At 36.2% G+C, this 23,138-nt stretch overlaps 2 protein-coding genes across 4 annotated transcripts; one reads left to right on the forward strand and one right to left on the reverse strand.

The window, feature by feature from the left end:
- Positions 1-7,577: 7,577 nt before the first annotated feature.
- LOC103932253 (TPR repeat-containing thioredoxin TTL1) lies at positions 7,578-10,752 on the forward strand. The gene is made up of 7 exons (XM_009341807.3): positions 7,578-8,509; positions 8,975-9,170; positions 9,279-9,460; positions 9,547-9,880; positions 9,981-10,185; positions 10,270-10,376; positions 10,501-10,752. The coding sequence occupies exons 1-7, from the start codon at positions 7,578-7,580 to the stop codon at positions 10,651-10,653; spliced, it is 2,109 nt and encodes a 702-aa protein (XP_009340082.2). The 3' UTR covers positions 10,654-10,752.
- Positions 10,753-18,305: 7,553 nt separating this feature from the next.
- On the reverse strand, positions 18,306-22,407 carry LOC103932247 (ubiquitin-conjugating enzyme E2 35). Of its 3 annotated transcripts, none has more exons than XM_048587000.1 (9): positions 22,251-22,407; positions 21,934-21,961; positions 21,629-21,715; positions 20,314-20,372; positions 19,300-19,341; positions 19,132-19,205; positions 18,718-18,815; positions 18,565-18,609; positions 18,306-18,404 (listed from the first exon to the last, which is right to left on the reverse strand). In XM_048587000.1, exons 1-8 carry the CDS (start codon positions 22,284-22,286, stop codon positions 18,572-18,574), a joined length of 462 nt encoding a protein of 153 aa, XP_048442957.1. In that variant the 5' UTR covers positions 22,287-22,407; the 3' UTR covers positions 18,306-18,404; positions 18,565-18,571. The 3 variants fall into 3 exon arrangements, with proteins under 3 accessions (XP_048442957.1, XP_048442958.1, XP_009340078.1); XM_048587001.1 differs by having other exon boundaries at positions 18,306-18,408; XM_009341803.3 differs by having other exon boundaries at positions 18,306-18,609; positions 22,251-22,406.
- Positions 22,408-23,138: the final 731 nt, after the last annotated feature.

Below are 23,138 nucleotides of genomic sequence, written 5' to 3' on the forward strand. Positions count from 1 at the left end.
CTTGAACGTAGGAAGTTTTGTTCGTTGTGGTTTCTGAATTTCCCGCCATTGTATTTTTCTCTTACATTTATTCAAAGAATTAAAAAATTCTACGAATAAGAGCGTACGAAAAATTTACGAATAAATGAGAAATGAGAAACTTCTAATGCGAGAGTCTTCTTCGAGTGTGTGAATTAAACTCTCAATGAAAGCACCAATTTGGGGATGCAAATTTCTGTCATCTTCTCTTTGGATGAAAATGCACCTGCAAAATAATAACACTAAAGATTAAGGCCAAAAGCCTCACGTGCCCACAATGAATGAGGGCACTTCGACAAAAGAATTTCCAATGCCAAAGTTAAAATTATGAAAAGAAAGTGTTAAGGAGTTTGTGGGTATCAAATGACTTAACTTTTTAGTGAGATAATAGAGCTATTTATAGGGGAGTGACCGGCCCTATTTGGAGAATAGTGATCGGCCATTTATGGTGTAATTGGGTGAATAATTGCAATATATTATGTGAAATAATATCTTGCAATTACCATAGACAATTATTCCTAAATTAAATAGGAAGTTTTGGGAGTTACCTTTTGAATAAGAATTTGATGAGGAGTGATGAGAGAAATTTGAATAAATATCATATTGATCAATGATCACTATTGACTCTTCCTTGATTGAGCCGTTATTGTCCATTGCATGCGCGTTGGAATCTCGATGTGCCTCGAAGGTAATTTTGTCATTTTCACCCAAAAGTTCACGTGTCACCTTATAATTTTTTGAATTATTTTTGACTCCACAGATAACATCAATTAACTAGTCCTTAGTCTAATAATACATATTTTTTTCAATTGTTCGAAGATAGTTTAAGTTCAAATTCTTCCTCCACAATGATCAAAAAAAGAAAGGAAAGTTAACATCAAAGAAGACAGTACATACCCTTTTTAATCGGGCAATTTAATTTGTTAATTATTTGGTCATTTTCATCTAGTATGTGAATTAAAATGAAATTAGAAAATTTTAATCAAGATTGTTAACAAGATACACATAGTAATCAAAATATAAAATCGAGTCAAACACAAGATTTAATCTAAAGAGTATAATCAAAGATGGTCTTTTCTAGCCCCACACACACACACACACACAGAGATATATATATATATATATATATATATATATATTATATTCAATTTCCAAATCTGAAACCGTTTAGTAATGTAGCATAACCATGTTAAGTAAGGCTGGGTTCGGCTGGCAAACCATACCAAATTCCTTGTGCCACCTGCCAACCACATATACATAATTACCAAAAATCAGTTACCGCTAGCCAACTGTCTTCTTGCGGTTGCCAAAAGTTGGTTCAGCCAAAATTATTGGCTTGTTCGGTTGGTAAATGGCACAACCGGTGGTTTCCACTTCTTCCTCACTATCTTCCAGTTCCAAGGGTTCAATTTGATTTTCAGATTATGGTGCTTGTTCGGTTGCATTGTGTGGTTCATTTTGGGTTAATCCATGTTGTGGACTAGCGGTTGATTGGCTAGACTCCATCATCCTAAACATAAGCAACGCATATACATTCAAAATCATGTATATGTACGTGTATATATAGTATCAGTAATCATCATGCTATCAATTTTGTTAACAATATTTTCTATATTTATTATGGCATGAATCATATACATATACATATATTTTTTAAACCCTAAAACTAAGGAGTCATTTATTTTCTAAACCCTAAAACTGAGGAGTCAAACATGTAAAAAAATACCTAAAATATCTAAATAGAAAAAGAAAAAGAAAAAGAATATATAAATATATTGGTAGGTGTCACATCCCGGCCCGAGCCCCCACCACATCCCAGGCTCGACTCCACCATAGCACGATATTGTCTGCTTTGGGCCCTTACCATGCCCTCACGGTTTTGTTTCTAGGAATTCACACGTGAACTTCCCAGTAGGTCACCCGTCTTGGGATTGCTCTCGCGTGAACTCGCTTAACTTTGGAGTTCTGATGGAATCTGATGCCAGTGAGCTCCCAAATGGCCTCATTTTAGGTAGAGATGAGAATATACATATAAGGCTTATAGGATCCATTCCCTTGGGCGATGTGGGATGTTACAATCCACCCTTCTTAGGGGCCCGATGTCTTCCTCAACACACTTCCGACCAGGGTTGGCTCTGATACCAAATTGTCATATCCCCACTCGGGCCCCCACCGCATCCCCGGCTCGACTCCACCGCAGCATGATATTGTCCATTTTGGGCCCCTACCATGCCCTCACAATTTTGTTTCTAGGAACTTACACGTGAACTTCCAGTAGGTCACCCATCTTGGGATTGCTCTCGCGCGAACTCGCTTAACTTCGGAGTTCCGATGGAATCTGAAGCCAATGAGCTCCCAAAAGGCCTCGTGCTAGGTAGAGATGAGAATGTACATATAAGGCTTACAAGATCCACTCCCCTGGACGATGTGGGATGTTACAGTAGGTATGGCATACCGCCAGCATACAAAATCAATTACCAAAGCCATGCCATTAATTGTCGGTTCAGTAAAATGCCAACCTATTATGAAAAAAATGTCAAAACTATATCATAACATTATGAGCCAACCGGTATAGTTCGGTCGGTAAATCAATTTATGGCAAAATTTCCCACCCTTAATGTTAAGTTAAATAATTAAACTTTGACAACTTAATTAAACAATTAAAGGATTTCTGATTTGATTGATTTTTCTATTACTTTTCGACCTTAAAATTACGTTGTTACTTTTATCAATTCCATTTCTTAGTTTTGTCATTCCATTTCGGGAAACCAATCAAAATCTTCAATTATAAAAGGAGAAAGCACAACATTTCCTTGTTTTAGGTGGAAGTTTTCATGTTATCTTGGTATGTTGCACTACATAGATATAGTATGTTTTGTTTTCTTGGGAATAAAGCAAAGAGTGCAACATTACAAAATGGAGTTCGGCAAGTCTTCAACCATGAATCATGACAAAGGTATACATATGTGTCTAATAAGCCCCTTTAATTCGGCACTCAAAGTCACTTATCATTCGTTGGTTATTAGGGACATCTCGAAAACGTTTAGGCAATGATTTCTCATTTGTGTAGACTTCCTACCTGGCTTTACACGTGCGAAGGTATACATTACAAAATTGCTTACTAAAAATTTGAAAGTAAAGTTTTTTACACACGTATTTTTCTAACTACGATCTACAAAACTTAAAATGTTTGAAAATGAACACGTAGTTTGGTCAAATTTAGAAGTTTGAGTGTGAAAAGAACTATATATTGTTAACAAGCATATGACAATTGCATTTGAAAATGACTGTGGAGTTGGAACATATGTTTTGGATTGTCAAACACCATATTTATATATTTTAACAAATTTTCCTCGTTGTCTTCAATTTTGTTTATATATAATTCACATAGGTTTGATAAAGTCGCAAAACAAAATGTATTTTATGTTTGATAATAGTAAGTAGACTTTTTCAAAAATGACACTTTATAAATTCTCTGCTACTTCATACTTTTGGCATATGTCGTTTGCACAAAAATTAATATTAAATTATGAATTAAAAGATCGTCCATAAAGAGTCAAACTTTAAACGAATCTTCTCAACACTTTTGACACACCCCGACCATAATCAAGACGTGCTGTGCTGGCCGTCACACCTTGATTACGATCGGGGTGTGTCACTTCTTTGTTTGTTTTAAGACGTTTTACAAATTACATGCAAAAATACTCTTATGATTTCTTATTCTACAATTTAGCAGAGCTTGTGCCTTGTGGTGCCATAATTTTGGCTCTCCCAGGCAAGCAGTAGATTCAGATTTGGTGGGATTTTTCAGTATGGCAGTATTATTATAATTTGCGGGCTTTTTAGATTATAAGAGTATTTCTAAAACTTGAGTTCAAAAATCTTCATGAGCAATAACAGTAAATAAAGACATCATTAATATTTTTCAACCGAAATATCAATTCTTATATGACATGATGGAGATTGACAGCAAATGTTCATTTCTATTTTTAGTTATCATTATTATTTTTTAATATTTATTATAATTATGAAAATAAAAAATAGTTTAAATTTGATAATGGAGAACAAAATTTATAATAAAAAAAGGAGAAGTTAATAAGTCCAAATTAGCATTAATAGTCGAAAAAGGCAGCAACAATATTTTTTTAATCGAAAATACAAATGTAATGTGATTGTCATGGATTAAGAGCCCTTATCCTTTATTGACAGTTTAAATCTTTTTGAATTAATTAGTAAATAAATATTATTAAGTCCATGCAAATATACAGATTACATATTGCAGACGTGAATTAAACTAATTAATTAACACTACAATCTAAGTGATTATAAATTTACAATATCCATCAAAAATATAAAAACAAAAATAAAAAAAATCTTTGGATTTGGGATGAACACAAAATGCATCCATGTCATGTTATCATATAGCCTGCTGCCTACCTGGCATGAAATAGATCGCCCGGTCATCATTCTCCGCCTTCTCTGCAGAGTCACTCCGGATGCTGGCCTGCTCCTCTGCTGTCACCATCCGACTGCTCCCCTTACCAAAACGACATCGCCCCCTGCCCGTATCACACTAAACGACGTCATCTCCCGCCGTTTGGTTGCTTAGCTGGACGTCACTGTTTGGCTCAAGGTTTTCCCTGAATGGGCCAGCTGGCACGCCACTCTCTCCAGCACATGGCCAGCTAACTTCTGTCGAGACCCTCACATAATTACTTAAAAACCCCTAAATCATCGGTTATTCTCCATAATACCCTTGATTCGCCGTTATCCCCTATTTTTTTGGGCAGACGTTTTTTCACTTTTAACTGTGTTTTTCTCTCGGGCTCATCGAAGAGGAAGGGAAGAGATCCCATCCGGATCTCTCACAAAGTTCTAGAAATTCAGAGATTTGAATTTTTTAAATTTGATTTAACGATTATAATTATTATAATTTTTAAAAGATTTTTTAGTTTTAACTATCAAATTTTAAAAGTCTAGATTTTTGGATTCTTAAGATTTGGTAGAAGAGGTCTGGATGGGATCTCTTCCCGAGGGGAAAATAAGGGGGAGCCAGGTGGCGGCCCAACATTAAAGGGTAAAAATGTAAAATAAAGGACAGTGGAGGAGGGGTATTTTGAAAATGAAGAAGGATTCTTTACTCTCTTAATCTCTCTACCATTCTATACCCTCATATTTAAACGATCATAGTTAAACTACATCAACATCTTATATTGATTTTTTTATAAAAATAATATGATAAAAAGTAATATATGAGAAAAAAAGATGAAAAAAAAAAGAGAATAAAAGGGTTGAGAATCATTTTTTTTTTTTAATTTGGTATCAGTCATTAAATCTATGTATTGATTGGCCTTCTGGCTTGCGTAAGAAAGTAAAAAGTCTGCAAAGTGCAGGAATGTAAGACATATATGTTGACTCAGAGAAGGAACGACGTGCATGGATTTTTTATTTTATTATAAAAAGAAGTGAATTGTCACGACAGTCTATTATTTTAATGATTAAAAATATTTATAAAAGCATATTAATCTTTTTTTAGCTATCATCGGGTAATTACCAACATCATAAATTGAATCCAACATATGCGTGTGAAGTACGAACCTATAATTTATCATCAACCACTAGGGCACTCCATGATGGTTAACAACATACATGGATTGGATTTTGTTACATGATATCTCGTTCTAAGTATACAATGCTATGTAAAGAGAAAATTATAAATAACATTATATTATTAAATACGACAGTAACAAATCTGTTCCATATAAATGGTTCTTTAGAGAGAGATTATGGAAGTGAAAAGTAAATTGTAATTAGGTGTAAAGTAGGACACCATTGCATTGCTTTCATTGGTGGTCATTGTCAATAGTAGTGACAAAGGGTTGAGCTCCAACGTGGTTACGGGACCATTGAGCCTTCTCTTTTGTTTGGTTTTCCGTTTTGTTTCTATTTATTTTCTTGTTTCTTTTGTGGTATTACATCAAGATTGACCATGTTTTGTATATGTAATTATAATCCATAACTAACCCCCACCTACAACCAATTGGTTCTTAACACTATATGTTTTCAACTTGCACTTAATCACTTGCTAGCTCAATACGTTTAGGCTTTTGACCTACCCAACATCAAACATTCTTCCAACTATTTGAGTGAGTTGGCCGTTAGATAAAACAATTAGCCTGCTCAAATAGATTGATATCACATTAAGATTTTAGAGAGACAAATGAACAGTCCACTACATGTCGATCAACGTGCTTTGATGCGTGACAAAATCTAGTAGAGGTAAACCAGCGACTTGCCACTATTAATTGGTACAAAATTGATATTGTTTCCAACTTGAGTTTAACAACATAGTAGATGTAATGTATAGAAGTTAGTCCAAGCCTCTTGTGCACCTTTTTCTGCACTTACTATATTCGTTTCGTTTATTACACCGTTTCAATGTTAGACAGAAAATAGAAAATATATGTAGATTGAAAGCTAGATAATTGGATAAAACTCGTTTATGTAAACCATCCAAAGGAAATTGCATTTATGTATAAGGTGTCACCTTTCAATTCTAATGCCTTAAAGCAATTACAGATGATTATAAATGGCACACAATAATCCTTAACCGATGCGAAGTCAATCAATTTATTCACAAAAGGGAAAAGAAAGTAAAGGTAATGAAAAAGAGTGAGCCCCAACATGCTCAGGTGTCACCAGTCTTTGTGTTTGTTCCTCACATCCCCTGGAGAGAGAGTACGCCACGACTTTACTTTTTCCAAAGAAAAAAAAAAACAAATAAACCACGAGTTTGTATGGTACGTTGTAATACTGTAATGTTTCGGTATTAATATGATAATTTTATTTAAATAAAAAGTTAAATATTTTTTTATTATTCATATAAGACGTTAGAACAACAGTATATGTGTGTCATAAAAATCATTAGTAATATTCTTTTTTGTTTGTAAATGGGAAGTTTTATGTTCGATTTTCTCGCAAAATTAAATTTGAATCATATTATTATTAGTTTATTTTAAGATTAAACTCACTTCTTTCTCTTACTGTATATTTGCTAAAAGAAAAAAGAGAGGAGATTTTAGATTTATAGATTGAGAAGAAAAGGAGGAGGAAAATTAGGGTTAAAATACAAACAAGAGAAGTGGAGAGAAGCCTCAAAACTTGTCTCGTGAAGCAGCAGGTGAAAGAGAGAAAAAACAATCAATAAAAAAGTTCTCACCTCTCTCTCTCTCTCTCTCTCTCTCTCGCAGAGGACGGACTTCACATTCATTCGTTGCTTCCTTCTTTTATATCACGAGATCCCCATCCCGGCTTCTCTTTCCCTTCGCCTGTCTCTCTCTACCCCTTAATGTCTTCATCAGAACCTCTTATTCTCCTTCTGCTGCTTGTGGGGTTTACTGCGTCTGTTTCTGCTAGCAGTCATTGTTCTTCTTCTCGGAGCAGCTTCACACCCACACATTGCTGAGGAAGACGACGACCCAGAGAGAAAGAACCGAAATTTACTGATTGAGAGAGAGGAAGTCGGAAAAAAGATACGAACTTTACTTTTGTTTTCGGAAATGTCGCATTCCGGGAAGCCCATGTCGGAGCAGCTCGGCCTCGACTCGCTCAACGATCGATTCCGTGACTCGCTGAGTTGCGAAGCCAACAAGCCCGATTTCCGGGAACTCGATCTGGGTTCGCCCGTTTCGCCTCTTCGGACTCGCCAGAGCGGCGGCATCGCCACTGCTACAAGTAGTAGCTCCAGCTCCTCAGGATCGGTTTCCGGCCGAAATGGGCCCAACCAAGTTGCCAGAAGGGCCGATTCAGCCCCTAACAACCACTCCGGCGAGCTATCCGGCTCTAGCGAGAGCAGTCCCACCGCCGCCGAAAGCGTCCGATCCGCCGGAAACGCTCGCAGTTTCAAACCGGGTAATACAAGATCCGATTCGTGTTCCACCCACCCGCATATATACTCGGGTCAGAGCTCCGTGAGCTCTCCGCCGCCCAGTGTTTTGCCCACTGGGAACATATGCCCATCTGGGAAAATCTTAAAAACGGGTATGGTTCCTAACCGGAGCCCCAGAACCGACGTTTTGGGTTCGGGTACGGGGAATTACGGTCATGGGAGCATAATGCGGGGCGGTCAGGCTGCTAAAGGCGGTGGCACTGAAGCGGCGAGTTCCCTGAGTTCGAGGGCGAGCGCCGTGAGTTCGAGGGGTAGCGGCGGTGGCGGAGACTTGTTGAAGCGAACAATGGTGAGTGTGGATCCCGAGGAGTTGAAGAGAGCTGGGAATGAGAAGTACAGAAGAGGCCATTTTGCAGAGGCTTTGAGCTTGTACGATCGGGCAATTGCATTGTCTCCGGCCAATGCTGCCTACCGGAGCAACCGGGCGGCGGCATTGACGGGTTTAGGACGTCTGACGGAGGCGGTGAGGGAATGCGAGGAGGCCGTGAGGTTGGATCCCAATTATGGCAGAGCTCACCAGCGTTTGGGGTCTTTGTTTCTTAGGTGAGTTGTTGGGATGTAAAGCAGTAAAGCTCAGTTATTTTCTCTGAAACTGATGTGATTAGTGAATTGGGTTAGTGTTAATCTTGTTAAATAGTTGGTCAACATTGTTGAGAATGGCTCTATTTGCTTGTTGTTTGGATCTGCTGTGGTTTGCCCTTGTTGTATGTTGATTTTCACAAGAGTTAATGTGTGCATACAATATCCGCGATTCAACCTAGTAATTGATTGAATTGGATAAGCGTGAATAGTTGTATTGCAGTTTGCTAATTACTCGACATCTAAGCTTATCGGAAGCTTCTTAGAGGTTTTCGGTGTAGTTTCAAACTTTCTGGGCTCATTTTGTTTTACATTCTTAGGATCCAGTCTTTTAGCTGTTTTATGGAGTTGTAGGTGGATTGAATTTTAATATTTCTCTCCAGCTTAATGTAGCAGGAAATTTACTTGACAGAATCCTATCCATCGCAGGTTAGGGCAGGTCGAGAATTCCAGGAGGCACCTTTCTTTTCCAGGGCTGCAGCCAGATCCAGCTGAGTTACAGAAATTGCAGGCAGTAGAGAAGTATCTAAAAAAATGTACAGATTCCCGTCGTGTAGGAGATTGGAAAAGTGTATTGAGGGAATGCGAATCTACCATTGCTTCTGGAGCTGACTCTTCTCCTCAGGTAAATGTCGATTCCTGAGTTTCTGTAAGTTCTGTATATGTGGATTGTATTATTTGATTTAGTGAAAAGATAAGCAAAATGCTGAACTTGTTCAAATTGAATTTACAGCTCTCTATGTGTAGAGCGGAAGCACTTTTGAAGCTCCACCAAATTGATGATGCTGAATCAGTCATATTGACTACACCTAGATTAGACACTCATTCCAACCTTTCACAATCTAAGTTCTTTGGGATGCTTTCTGAAGCTTACACTAACTTTGTCTTGGCCCAAATTGAATTGGCATTTGGAAGGTGAGTTTAAAGATTTTAGGCTTCATCTGAAATAAGATGGTTAAGGGTTTTGTGGAGAGTGAGAATAGATGATGGATGTGTTGCAGGTTTGAGAATGCAGTTACTGCTGCTGAGAAAGCAGCACAGATTGATCCCCGAAACATTGAAGCTGCAGTGCTGCTGAGTAATGTGCGCTTGGTTATGAGAGCTCGTGCCCGGGGCAATGATCTCTTCAATGCTGAAAGGTTCACAGAAGCTTGCGCAGCATACGGAGAAGGTCTGAGGCTCGATCCTTCAAACTCTGTTCTCTATTGCAATAGAGCTGCCTGTTGGTTTAAACTTGGGATGTGGGAGCGTTCCCTTGAAGACTGCAACCAAGCCCTAAGTATTATACCCAATTATACAAAAGCCCTTCTCCGAAGGGCTGCCTCAAACAGCAAGGTAAATGCATGTCTAAACCTGTTCATTTTTTTTTTTCCGTTCATATAATTTTCTTTTAAAAAAAATGCAATTTAGTCTGTTATATTTTTGTGTATTACAGCTAGAAATATGGGTAGAGGCTGTAAAAGATTATGAGGTCTTGAGGAGGTTGCTTCCTGACGACAATGAAGTTGCTGAATCATTGTTTCATGCTCAAGTTGCATTAAAAAAATCCCGTGGGGAAGAAGTTTCTAATATAAAGTTTGGCCGTGAAGTGGAAGAAATACTAGGTCTTGAGCAGTTCAGAGCTGCGATATCTTTACCAGGTAGGCCTTCCCATCTATACTTATGTCACCTTTTAATTTGTACACCTGCATCAGTGCACAAGTGCCTAAAAATCGCATTTACAGGTGTCTCTGTGGTCCATTTCAAAGCAGCCTCTGATTTGCAATGCAAGCAAATATCACCTTTTCTGGACACGCTTTGTGGTCGCTACCCGTCCATAAATTTCCTCAAGGTAAAATTGATGATTGATGTTTATCATATACTAGTTTGACTGAAGTTTACATGCTCCTGTGATTGCTACTAAAGTACATTAAGGGAATAAATGTTTTTATACTTATTACGGTCATGGATCATAGGTTGACATTGAAGAAAACGTAGCAGTTGCGAACACCGAAAATGTGAGGATTTTACCAACATTCAAGATTTACAAAAATGGTAGCCGAGTGAAGGAAATGGTGCGCCCCAGTCGCGATATGTTGGAACACTCGGTCAGGCATTATAGCTTTTAGAACTCATGACTGTACTGTAATTCTGCCTCAGCCAGATTTTTGAGTTTTTCCTGTTGCTACCCCGCACCCCAGTTTGTTAGGAACTCCCAGTCCATTCCGCCTCCCACCATATAAGGTACCAGATACCTGTGACATAATCGGAATCACCAATAATGTCATTAGCAGCCTGTGTCAGTGGATCCCAGAGAGGTAGCTTAGTGTTCCTTGTTCAGTTTTCATTTATTCATTCATTCCCCATTGCTCTCTGGCTCCACTTTGTTCCTCCTTTCTCCTATGCCCCTCTTTCCCTCCCATTTTCTTTTGCAGTATCTTCAATCTCTTTTCATTTCTCATTCTGATGTAGGCCGGCCTGGTTCCTGGATCCCCACTTCCAAGAAAACAAAAATGAAACTGTGTACTATTGTTTAATTTGCCTGTAGTTATATTTGAGAGAGAGAGAGAGAGAGAGAGAGAGAGAGAGAGCGAACGAGCAAGCGAAAGAGAGTGAGAGAAGTAGATAGGTAGGGGGAGAGAGAGAGAGAGAGAGAGAGAGAGAGAGAGAGAGAGAGAGATGAGGGTTGCTGGGTGTAGAAGGGGATCATCTGTACATGTATATGTGATGATATATACAAAAAAAAGAATGGAAATCAGGAGGGAGATTGGGATGTGTGGTGGGTGCTTACTGAGTTTGTGAATGAAGGATGGATATGTTATTATTGTCGTTTCTTTCTCAAACCAATTATTCAACAATAAAAATTTTATATTTTCCTTGTTTCTCACTCTACATTGTTTCTATTCTGTATCATCTTCTCTCTCACCTAGAATCTGCATCTAAAATAATCCAATCATGTTGTTAAGTCAATGTATGTGTTCTGCTCGCAAGCGTTTCTGCTAGAAGTGCTCGTTATAGAAGAACATTGAACTTATGAAAAATCCGAGTGTTTGACGGAAGCATTTGGAAGTGCTTCTCCAAAACGGAGAAATTTTTAGTTGTGACGGGAATACAAATAGTACATCACGTGTTTTAATAGGAGTGGTGAGAAATTTTATTTTTTAAATTATTAACTTTTTAGCATACATATCCCACCATTTCTATAGTAACACGTGGTGTACCATTATATATATCGGCCATACTAAAAAATCTCTTCTTCAAAACGTGCCTCTATGACCTAGTCAAAAGTGCTTATAGCTGTAGAAAAACGATTTTAGTTTTTTCAGAGGCAGTCCCAAACTGGCTCTTATCTCATTTGTTTCTCAACAATCTAGGGATGTATGACACATGGTAGTTTAATTAACAAAATTCAATAATTCTAGGGAGTATTAATCAACATATTAGCGTTAATGCTAGTCTCGACTGCCTGGCACCTTCTCAGGTGAGATTGGTGTTTCGGATTATATAATATTCTAAATTTTTTAATCATTAAATTTTGATTATTGTATTTTAAATAAAGATTTAACGGCTAAACCCTCCAGATATAAAAATACTCTGGAGTACGGTACAAATTTAGGTGGGCTAAGTTTTTAGTACTGAGATGTTTTTATAAAAAATAGGAATAAAAAAAAGCTAAGCTTAAAAAAATATTTGGTAAACACTTAAAAATAGCTTATTTTTACAGTTTTGGGTGAAAATAAGCTAAAAACGTGAAACAGCAAAAATGAGCTTATTCTTAAAAGCAGTTTTTTTTCAAAGCGCATCAATTCTAAACCAGTTCTTAGGTAACCATGTTTTGAGTGTTGGAGGAAACTGATTTTGTAGGATTAGTTTATGGGGGATTTTCCCTAAAGGGAATTGTTGACTTGGCTGCAGAAAGGATAAAGTGTGGGGTTTCATGAACGTTGGTGTTCTTAACTTCTTGTTAAGAATTAGATGGACTTGGTCGTTGAAACTATTCAATTCAATGCCCTTTTCTTCTTCAACCAGATTCCCCTCCTTTAGTGGAGAAATTTTCGCAACACAAAAGTGACTAAATGCCATCCTTAACGGTAACTTTTAGCTACGGTTTGCATTTTATCATGCGATGTTAACATTCTCGTTTATGTTTTAAGTTATTATAATATTTATTGGCATCAAGCGCTGTTGTCAAGTGATATTTTTATATTTTCACTTGTAAATTGAAGGTTTTATATTTGATTTTCGCGAATGATAAGTTTGATATTAAATTATTATAGCTGATTCATTTGTGACTTAATTCAAAATCTTATGCCCTTGAGTTTTGATACGACGCGCATTAATTTTTTAATGTTACAATTTGCTTATAATATAAAACGTGAATTAGTAACACTCACCGCCACACCTCCAAATGTATGCTTCTTTCTCATTCAGCAAGACCTTTGATTAATTTTTTATGATAAAATAATAGTTTAAACTACAATGGTTTAGCCAAACAAATTGGCCTACACAGATATGCTCTGTCATTATTGGATTCTGTTGTTTGTCCCTCCTTTTTAGCCAACCACTAATTGGTTGCTTAGTTGCTAATCATTTGATTATCATATCAATTTGTTTGCATTATGACATAATATTTGGGGTGTGCTACAGTGCTTTGCATGACATGGATGTGAGTATTTAAGTCGGCAGCTGCTGCTATCTTTATCATTTTTTTTTTTCTGTCGAAGATAACTTTCATTAATTAAAAACTAATACAAGAAATAAAAAGCTCAAAGATAGTTCAAATACAAGTATAGTCTAAAAGCAAATACACCGAAAAGTAAAAAAAATAAAGTAAGCTCATAACAACAAAAATCCTAGATCGGGAAGAATGCATACTCCACCACGCCAGTTGCGCCACCATTGCCAATCGGCCACTATCACTAAGATAAAGAACCCACGAATAAACTGGATGAACGGAAAATGGGGGTGAGTAAGCCACCTGCATAAAAAGCCTTATGGTAATCCTATCAAATAGTGCTAAATGCACTTTAATAACCACCAATTACCAAAGTGCGTTGCTCAAGAGATACGCGTGATGGGCGAGTAGCAGAGGTTTGCGGTGGAGGATTGACGCTGCTATCTTTATCTAAGGAACATTTGCAAGTTGTTTAGTGTTAGGTGACATTCCGGTTTAGTAATGCAATGTTAGATGAAGAAAAAGTAAACAACATTGTATTATTGTATTGTTAGAACTGAACACTACAATGACAACGAGTTTGTTTATTGAACTAAAATGTGACGTGAGGATGGACCATTGTATATGTAAGTCATCCTCCCAAAGAGGCAACATATTAATTACTCAATACACAACTAAACTTATCAGGCTGATTATAAATTCCAAAAGGTAGGTGGTGGGTGCTAATATCAAATGTGTGTCCGAGGGCGGTTGGGCGGCTGGCGCTGACGGCGACCACCGCACTAAGTAGGCCTATTGCCTTCTCAACTTTACTTTCTAACAATCTTTGATTGATTGTTATGTTTGGGAAGGCACTGATTGTGATTAGGGACTGTCTTTGCGTGCCGTCTCAAATCGCAATGAATTGAATTTATTTCTTCTTTTATACACAACCTTTTCCTTTCTGATTAGGGACCATCCCTACGTTCATAGGGCAGCTTTTGATGATCCTTCTTGTAAATAAGTGTATAGTAGAGTATATGATCATATATCATAGTGGATATGATATTAAGTTTCTATTCATACGTTCTGAATTTGAAACTTTTCATCTCATTAGTTATTGTAACAGTTTCAAAATGAATAATAGACGATTTCATTCATTCTTTTTAAAGAGCTAGTCTTTAAAATGACTTAAAAAGACGTACAGTTTCGACCATCAAATTACATTACTATAATGAAATATGGTTATATTTCCGACCATTAAGTTACATTACAATAATGGAACATGATAGGTCTCTGGGTGAAGGGAAACATATGAAATATGAATGTGTTGTAGAGCGAATTGTTTAGGATATGTTTGGGAATGCTTATGCCAATGCTAAACGCGTTTTTAATAACTAAAATTGCTTTTAACCGGTAGACGAAAATAGAAAAAGTAGATTTGTGAGGGATAGAAAAAACTTGTGCAACCATTTATCAAACATTGCACAAGTATCTGTATTTTAACAAAAGCGTTACGCAAGATGATTAGTGGAACTCGGCCTAAATTATGTTGACAAAAGAATTCTAAATTCAAGTCAGATGAACAAAAATCATTGAATTAAAAAATTATAGATAAAATTAGTTTTGAAAGCGATGCATTTTAAAGGTTTTTGATTAAAAGATCCTTAAGGTTGGTATAACTCCTTACTTTGCAATAAAAATCGAGAAAAGTGATCCTTGAGTTTGTCCACTGAAAATCATTTTGATCATTTTGTGAAAAATTTGCCAATATTCTCGTTAAATTGTCATGTTACCAACCACGTAACCACCTTTTAAGTATATCTTGTCAAACCAACTCTTCCACTTAATAGGGATATTGACAAATTTTCACAGAATGATCAAAATAATTTCGATTGACTAACTTAGTACCATTTTTATCAATTTTTATAGTTAAGAATTAACTAAGATTAAGTGATTAGTTACACCAACCTCATAGATTATTTTGATTAAAAAGCTTAAGAATTAAAACAAAAAAAGTATTATTTCAAACTTTGGAAGAAATTAAAAAGAAAAAAGAAATGTGAGAGGGGGCAAATGTGGTAGGCGGGATCTCTTCCTCCTAATCCATCAAATCAGGGAATTAGTACCGTTGAAAATTGATCCAACGGCTGAAGTTATTATAACTTTTAAAATGGGCTCTTGTTTGTAACTGTTAGATTAATTTTCAACGGCACAAATTTCCTGATTTGATGAATTAGGATGAAGAGATCCGAAGATCCATTTTCTGTGGTAGGGACAGTATTGGTACAGTGATATCGTATGATTGTTGTAAATTATAAGAGTTTAATAACACAAGACAAGTGAGTAGATGAGACAGTTCGGTGGTGCGTCACAACTATCAAACTCCCCGGTCGGTGCGTCACCAGCGCTCAAAACGGCCGGCCAATCACTTTGCTCACGTGCTCATAAATTTATTACTATTATTATTTTTTTTTTGTAAATAAAATGAAATCTAATTCACAAAAAGACGAAGAATCAAAGGATGTTTTTGTGTATCCACATTCCGAAAAGATCATCTTGTACTCTGTCATCTCACAGTTTAACAGCAATCCCGAGTCAACGTCATAAAATATTCTGTCAAAAAATGAGATGGCAGAAAGTTAAGTGAGAATTCCACTTTTAAGAGAATCTATTAACATTTCTCAGATACAAATTGAGAATGTATAAAGGGAGTGAAGATAATATTCTTAGAATTACTTAGCTCTTTACGTGTGAGAAGTTACTTCTTTTTCTAATAAGACATGACATTATTTTACTATACAAATGTCATAATCTAAACGCTTCAGCTATTATATTAAACAAATGAGCATTTGATAAATTGTATTTTTAAAAGTGTTGTGAGTATGAAAAGTATTGTAAAAGCATTTGGTAAATTTTAATGTACAATTGACATGGTGTTTGCATATAATGATAAAAATCAACATGGTAGTGGGATGGTGGCGATGACAATGGTGGCGGAGGTAATGGTGGTGAGGTAGTGGTGGTGGTGATTGTAGCGGGAATAATAGCGGAATGGTGGTAGTGCCAATAGTAGAGTGTGGTGGTTGGGGGTGTAGAACTACAATGGTGGTAAGGGTGGATGTAGTGGCGGTGGCAATGTTGGTAGCAACATTGATGGTGGCAATGGCGGTGGTGGTGGGTGATGACGGTCGCTTTGTTCTCCAATTAATGGATAAAACATGTGTAAAAAGATAAATAATTTTGTTTCTAAAAAATTAGTGAAGGTATTTCTTAAATGCAATCAATGTTATCTAAACTAAGGAATGAGCGAGATGACTAAACCTCACAATGGACTAGTCATAATAATTTGGTTCGAATTCACTTTTGACAAAAATAAACCTAGGACTTTTACTTATAACTGAAAATAAATATCACTAGATTGGAGTACTAAGTTGCAATGAAGATATTACATGAATTGAAAATATTCATTAAAGGCTCAACTCCGTTTTTTATGAAGTAGCTTTTAAAAATTCTTGCCTAGAGGCAATAAGAAGATATTTTAGTTTTACTATACATTTTTTTATTACTTAACGTTAAGATGAAGCAGTTTCTAGTGGAAACAAAGTAATACCAAACTAAACCCAAATTTGAACCTATTTGTTACGTATAGATGACTACAAAGTCTCCAAATCGACTAAATTTTTTTCAAAAATGGATGCTAAAAAATAATAAAGAGAATCCTCGATTGGAATTACAATATCTACACAGTAAAATATCACGTTGTCATATAAGAAAAAACATGGTATTCTATTATTAAAGTGCTAACGACATCGCTGGAAACAAAACAAGAAAAACAAAAACCAGAACAAAGTTGAGAAGATGGGCGCACGCGTGGGGCTGAACAGTGGAGGGGACCGGAGAAGGATCCAAAGTGAAACAGTGAAATGAACGATGCATCGATGATGGTACGTGCACGGTCTGGCCTTTTGTGTGTGAGGTACGGTTGTGACGTGTCCCTACCCTACAAATTAGGGCCGTAAAATGAGCAGCCGCAGTGGAACTCAATACGGAAAATCACAAGAAAATTGCGGGTTGAAAACCATGTCGTTTTGTGGATGTTTTCAAGTTTTGATTGCTATGTGAGTTCGTCCAGTAAATAAAAGAGTCGATCTGACCATTTACACCCAAGTACGATCTATCTTACATTCTTCGTTCGTTTGTATAGTTTCATTTATTGTAATGCCACCCTTTTATCTTTCTCGCCTTTTTCACAAAATTTCTCGATCTAGTGACAATAGTTTTGACTTTGCTAAAAGAGCGCATATATTAAAATCTTTATGACGAATGATGAACGACCGCGGTTAAATACAAATATATTAACGAGATAGATTTTCAAGGGACAACCCTTAGTTTTGGGGTGGTGCTATCCACCCATCCACCCATTTTCACTTCCCTCACACTCCATTTTAAATTTTACCATTTAATCTTCTTCAACTCATTCGATTCGACGATCTAGAATTACTAGGAATGGGTAAGAAGTAAAAATAGTGCATGGATAGTACACGCCTAGTCTTATTGGTTTTTGGTACAATTTTCAATTTTGTTTTCGTTTTCTCCTTTTGGTATGTTGGAGGCCCAAACTCAAATAACACAAAACGTACACTTGGCTTAAGCCCATCAAGTCCGTTTCATCCAGGCCCAATACGAATCATGTCTAAAGTCGATCATTTGATTTGAATCACCAATTTGATTGGCATAACACATCATGAGACGAGAGAGGCAAAGGATACAAAAGATGGTAAACTTCATCTCCTTCTAAGGGTTAGAATCCGCGGGCTCTTGGTGCTTTGAATTCGCCTAAATTGGATTGCTAAATGTAGTAGGTTAAAGAAAGACATGACGAAAACAAACATTACTTTAGAAGATGGATTACGCGTGACCGACAAATTTCCTTCACGTCTAATTACTCGTTATGGTTTAGAAGTGAAATTTTATCAAACGTGCAATGAGGTTTTATGAGTTATCCAATCCAATCTCGTCCAAGCAACCGAAAAGACAACGATAAATTGCAGACATACCCGATAGGGAATAGTACTTCAAACATAGGAAAACGAGAGAGAAAATTTGAAAGAAATATTCACAATATTGATAAACAGAAATCCATACCTTGAGTGTCTCAAAAAAACCCCACAGTCGTCGTTTGAGACCGGTGATAATCCTTGATCATACAGGTTCACAGACAAGCTTCCTTAAGAAATGGAACAATTATCAGGAAGCAAACGGTAGCTTGCGAACATTAAACTTCCAATATTCCAAACATCAATTCATCCAAATTTCCATTTTAAAATGACAGTGAACAGCGTACATTGCAGTAATGTTATTTTAAGGAACGATGAACCTTTACCATGCCATTACACACCGCTTGCATATAAACGGGTCCATTCCTTGGCTGCACGGATCAAGGAAGAATGCATTAGCTTCAACGTTGTTGATTGACATTCAAATAATAGGTAAGCTGGGGGAAACCAGTAGTAAGACAAGCGAGCGATCAACACACCTGTTTCAACAGCTTCGGCCTCATTTGATTTCCAATGCTTTGCGATGTTCTCTGAGAGTGGATCATCGGGGTTTGGGGCACTTAAAAGTGCCTGAATACTAGGGAAAAAATGATAGCAATGTTGTCGATAATTCAGTTTCAATTTTAACTTAAAAAGGATATGGACTCCAAAAAAAACAAAAAAAAAACAAAAAAAAGAAAAAGAAAAAGAAAAGAATTAACCATACATTACAGGAGCATGAACTTTCACTAAAAGTTATTGTGATATTTTACCCTGTGATACACACAGATGTATGGTTTTGTTTTTTTGAAAACTGATGTATGGTTTTGTTTTTTTGAAAACTGATGTATGGTTTTGTTTTGATCACGGAACAGGTATAGATTTACGACAAAGACAATATCAAAGCATAATACCTCAAAAGTACAGTTCGAATCTGGAGAGCAGGACTCCACTTATCTTTCAAAATATCTAGGCATATCCTTCCCAGCTGGATTAAGAAAACCGTGCATAAAAGGCATGAAATTATTTGGGGAACCTTTGAAAGTGAGAGGAATGGGGGAAAAACCATATGCACAGCCTACCTTGTCAATGTTAGGATGATAAATTTTGGTGAGAAATCGAACCTGATACAACGGAAAAACAAAATGATTACTTGATCAACATAAAATAAAGAATGTTCGGACGTCTAGGGGCATGCTTAAGGAAGAAAAACTGGAGCCTTACACTGCAAGACCGAATCCACATCCTTACACATATGCAAAATCAATAAACAACGACAACGAGTTGCCTTAGGAAGTCTAACAATTTCAGGTACCATGTTGGGAAAGGCCAGCAAACTATTCAACCGCACACTACCAAATTTCACCTATGTGAGCATGCCACAATTGACAACATTTGCCAGTAAAGATGAAAATATGCAAATTATTCTTAGAATATGTTTTTTTTATTAATCTAAAACACCATCCATGCAAAACTATTAACTAATGTTCTATCATCATCAATACTCGCAATATATTCAATAAAATTTGAAAGTATTCCAGTCCATAAATCATTAACAATAAGATTCACAGTTGTCAAAAAAGCGTCAAATGAAAAATAATATTTATTCATAAAAGCCAAATGACTTCAGCTATTTAACTTCTTTATCTTTTGCAACATTAAGAATTGCCTCTGAGATCCTAAAGATCCACCCCAAATGCATTATATATACACATACCAAACAACAATTTGTCATCAGTAAATAGAATACCTGGCTTTAAAAGACTACCCTGTTTCAGAAAAGTTCTCAAAACACATACAGCTACTGTAGGCAAAAACCGCACATAACAGAAAAGCACGGAACCTCATAAAGTGTCATCAGATTGCACAATGAGAGAATCATACGAATGAAACAAAACTATGATGAAATCCATCACAACCAAGGAACAAAAACTGTGAAGATAAAACCCATTTTATCAAATAAGGGTATAACTCCAGATATCCGAAGCAAGAATTAAAAGTGCTTCTGTCAATTGAAATGTTTTATTTCATGCTGTCCCTCAATCTTTTAGCTGTTTGAGATTGTAATACTGAAAAATGACTTCAAATCAAAGTACCTTTGGAGCAGCCATTGGATATTCTTCAGGCAAAAACAGTTCCAACTTGAAAACTCCTCCTGAAAAGAAACAAAATATATGATGTTAAATCTACCAATTATGTTGGTAAGTGACGGAAAAGAAACCATAGGAATAACAAGAAAAAGGAGCCATGTTAACCCATATTACATTCCTAAAACTGACATTTGATAGTTATGTTTCTGACTAAGAGTATAAACTGTAGTAACCAAGTGGCAAATATAACAGCATATAAGAATAAATAAGGCTATCATTTCTCTCAAGCTGAAACAAATCAAAGTATACTGTCACTTGGCACAAATGTAAAGAGAAATTTTCTCCAGTGGTATACACTGAAATTGATGGTTGGCTAATATTTAAAATAGCGGAGTGGTGACTGGCTAGAAAGGCTATCTTCAATAATCTAGCTTGGTTTATTGTACTTGACACACAGTTGTTTGACGTCAATGTTATAACCCTCTAACAGGCCAACAAACACATATTAGATAGACAGGCGGTACATAAATGGACTACACTTTCCCACAGTATGAGCGACATACAAATTTGCCAAGGTGAGATATAACTCTCCCCAATTATAGGGATGATTACTACATCATCTCCTCAATTAGCCTGCCTTTCTTAGTAGCATGATCTCCTCCTAGCCATCCATTGCAACTAAATCCAAAGCATTCCTGTTTTTCTGTACTTAGTCCTTGGGAATATTGCAAAAATCACTAGTCGCTCCATGACATTGTCTAGCTGGGCCTAGCTGCATGCATTTGATGATTGTTTACTTTATATATATATACACTTCCTAAAGAAACTGTAAGGGAGATTGATTATGCCCCCTCAGCACAATGTAATCCCAGGGAACCCCACTTGTTACATTAGAAAATGGACTCTTTTCCGTACACAAGAGTAACGATAATCTCAAAGATAGAAAACCTTCAGCGATCACTAACCACTATGTGGCTCAACAAAACGATCCAACCTCCTAGTCATTCCTCAAAAATACTCTGACATACAACAAGGTCCTTAATTTGTTCCACCTCACTTTCACATAAAACAACACAATCATCCAAACAATAAATAGTCATCATTCCCCCAATCAGAGTTCCATCACGCTTGTAATCCTAAGGTAGAGCTCAAACTTATAAATTTATGTGCATATAAAAAAAATTCAAACAATAAACCTTCTGTAGATGCATTTTTCTGAAATTTACTCAAACAAGTAAAAGATTTCAAACAATAATAACCAACCAGGTATGGATTTCGTGGATAATGCATTCCACAAATAAGTCAGTCCTGTTATATATACCTTCATAAGGAGATTGTGTCGGGCCAAGGATCATCACATTGAAATATCGCATATTGTCTTCTGACGGTGAAGCACTAATTCCCGGAGCTGTAATCACATTTCACGGCATCACATAGTAAGGAAACCGCAAATAACCCTTTAGAAATAAAACCCCAACAAAACTAGCACATTTATATTACATCTAAAGCCTAAAAAAAACTATCAAGCTCACATTTGAATTGCTTTACAAGACAATTGAAAATAACTTTAACCACAATTTCAAACTCCAGCTCCAAATAATTAGTGGGAAAGAATGAATCACTTACCAGGTTCACTGAGGAGACGTTGAGTTTCCTGTTGGATCAGAAACCCAAAAGCAAAAATTGTTAAAAAATTACCCAAAAATCAAAACAACAAAACCCTAAATCCCCATTTGGTTGCTACGAAATTCTATGAAAAAAATGATAAAGATCGAATCTTTTGAGGCACATATCACAGTAAAAATATTGGATGAAATTACCACACACAAAAAAAAAAAAAAAAAAAACAATTCAAACTTCCTAAATTTTCGTTTCGGTAGACGCATACAGAGCGGTCGGAGGTAAATTAAAAGAGGGATCGCCAAGAAGATTGAAGGGCGAACCTTGATGATTCGTCGGGGAAGATTACTGTTCGCCATTCGAAGGTCGATTGCAGACTACGCAATGAGGGTTTTGCAGAGACAGAGAGATGGCTGTTCTTCCTTTCTCTCACTAGGACGAAGAAGTAATCAAAATAAAGCACTCGGTTTCCGAATATTTTACGTGTTTTTTATTTCCTTGAAAAATAAAATAAAGGGGAATGATTTGACTTGTTTATTATTCTTTCTCCTTTATTTTCTCTTTCATAAAATTATTCTCTTCTATTTTATTCATCTTTTTTCCTTTTAATTTGTTTATTATCCTTTTCGTTTTCTGCTTTGAGGACCCGATAAATTTGTAAACGAATAATCAGTTTAGTTACTTTTTTTATAAGAAAGTTTTAATGATAAGAGTAATATAAAAGGTAAAGTGAATAGTATCAAGATTAATTTTTTAATGTAAAAGTGTGATTTTTCGTTAAAATAAACAGTACTGTGAGTTTTTCTTTAAAGCTCTTTGTTTTCTTCATTTGGTTGGAAAGTAGTTAAATAGTTGTGTTAGAACAAGTGATATTCTATCTTAATTTGCATTAACGAAACCTAAAACATAACAGGGTTGCGTGCAATTCACCACTTGTAAAATTTATAATCGATCGACTTGATTCAAAGTTTAAATTGTCAAATAGGGATCCATAAACAAAAGTATAGGATGTTTTGATGGTTATTTTGGTGATTTTGTTAAAGGACTCGTTATGTTCCGACCACCATTTGATTATTTTAATTCACGTATATGATTTTGGACTTTTGACCAAGAAAAAAAAAAAAAAAAAAAGATTTCGACTCCATCTTGGCTAATTGGTAGCCGTTCTCCTAAAAAAAGAGTATTGTTAAGGAGATTAAATTTCTAAACAA

This window comes from the organism of the source record quoted next, unplaced genomic scaffold (assembly GCF_019419815.1).
Source record: "Pyrus x bretschneideri cultivar Hongxiangsu unplaced genomic scaffold, Pyrus_bretschneideri_v1 Contig25, whole genome shotgun sequence".
In the NCBI taxonomy this organism is placed as follows: domain Eukaryota; kingdom Viridiplantae; phylum Streptophyta; class Magnoliopsida; order Rosales; family Rosaceae; genus Pyrus; species Pyrus x bretschneideri.